Here is a 1,260-nt window from a genome sequence, read left to right as displayed (position 1 = left end):
GCCAAATACAAAATACTATCTATTTTATTATTATATATCTTTTGTATGATGGACTAGTCATGAAATGTAACAAATTAAATTATCCAAAGAAAATGTAAGATCAGTGTTTAATTAGTGTTCCCCACAGCAAAAGTGTTAAAAAGTCAAAGAACCCAGCATTACTGGGGGTGGAAAATAAATTCAGCGTGTATTAAGCATTCATTCAGACTTTGCCAGTCATTTCTCATTCAACATGATATAGTCACAACTAACTGTGGTTTGATATAGTCATTGTTGTGTTTTAATTATACATGTTTTTAAAAGATTTATTTATTTTTATTTTATGTGCATCGGGTGTCTTGCCTACATATATGTCTATGTGATCATGACAGATCCCCTGGAACTGGAGTTGTGAGCTGCCATGTGGGTGCTAGAAATTGAATCTGGGTCCTCTGGAAGAGCAGCTACTGCCCCTCAACCACTAAGCCATCTCTTTAGTCCCATCATTTATACATTTTAAGATCTAAAAGAGCTCAGTGAGAATGAAGACTAGAAAAAACATATCTATTCCCTCAGGAGAGACAAACAAGTAACTGCCCATTTAATTGCAAACATACCAGGGAAAATAATGAATAAGGAATGCAATGAAAAATCTAAATCACAATAGTTACTCCAGTATACCCTGAAATATTCAAGGGCACTACCCCACACCCAGCTAAGCAAAAATTTTATAGGGGTGTTAGTAGACGTACAACAGCCACGTGCTATAGAACAGACCCAGTCAGCAGTACAGAAGTTCACCGCTTCGGCAAAGTTGTATCCCTGGTTAAATCCAGAGTGATAGGCACGAGGAAAGGTCACCACAAACTCTCCAGCACACTGATTAGTCCTGTACACCTAAAGGCAAATTAGGAACAGAGATTAAAATGAGGGGAAAAGACAAGCCAACTCAGATCATTTCAAAAATACTTTCTAAAATTGAAAATAACAGATTACCTTATAAATATCAGAAATAATTTTAGGATTTAAGAAACAGCTACAACTCTGCCTCCCTCCAACTCCTCACCCTAGACCCCGCAAGACAGGGATTCTCTGTGTAGCCCTGGCTGTCCTCCTAGACCCCGCAAGACAGAGATTCTCTGTGTAGCCCTGGCTGTCCTTGAACTCTCTGTAGACCACGTTAGTCTCAAACTCAAAAGAGTTCCACCTGTCTCTGCTTCCGAGTGCTGGGATTAAAGGCTTCTGCCATCACTGTCTGGCAAACTCTTTCTTTTTTTTTTT

General features: G+C 38.8%; 1 protein-coding gene across 1 annotated transcript in view; it reads right to left on the bottom strand.

The window, feature by feature from the left end:
- Kdm5a (lysine demethylase 5A) overlaps positions 1 to 1,260 on the bottom strand; it is a 70,013-nt gene that overhangs the window by 40,381 nt on the left and 28,372 nt on the right. Inside the window, 1 exon segment of the mRNA XM_029478250.1 lies at positions 757 to 876. Coding sequence (XP_029334110.1) covers positions 757 to 876 — 120 coding nt within the window.

The sequence above is a fragment of the Mus caroli genome, chromosome 6 (genome assembly GCF_900094665.2).
Source record: "Mus caroli chromosome 6, CAROLI_EIJ_v1.1, whole genome shotgun sequence".
In the NCBI taxonomy this organism is placed as follows: domain Eukaryota; kingdom Metazoa; phylum Chordata; class Mammalia; order Rodentia; family Muridae; genus Mus; species Mus caroli.
The sequence above is the reverse complement of the archived record's forward strand: the minus strand, read 5'-3'. Positions and strand labels throughout refer to the sequence as shown.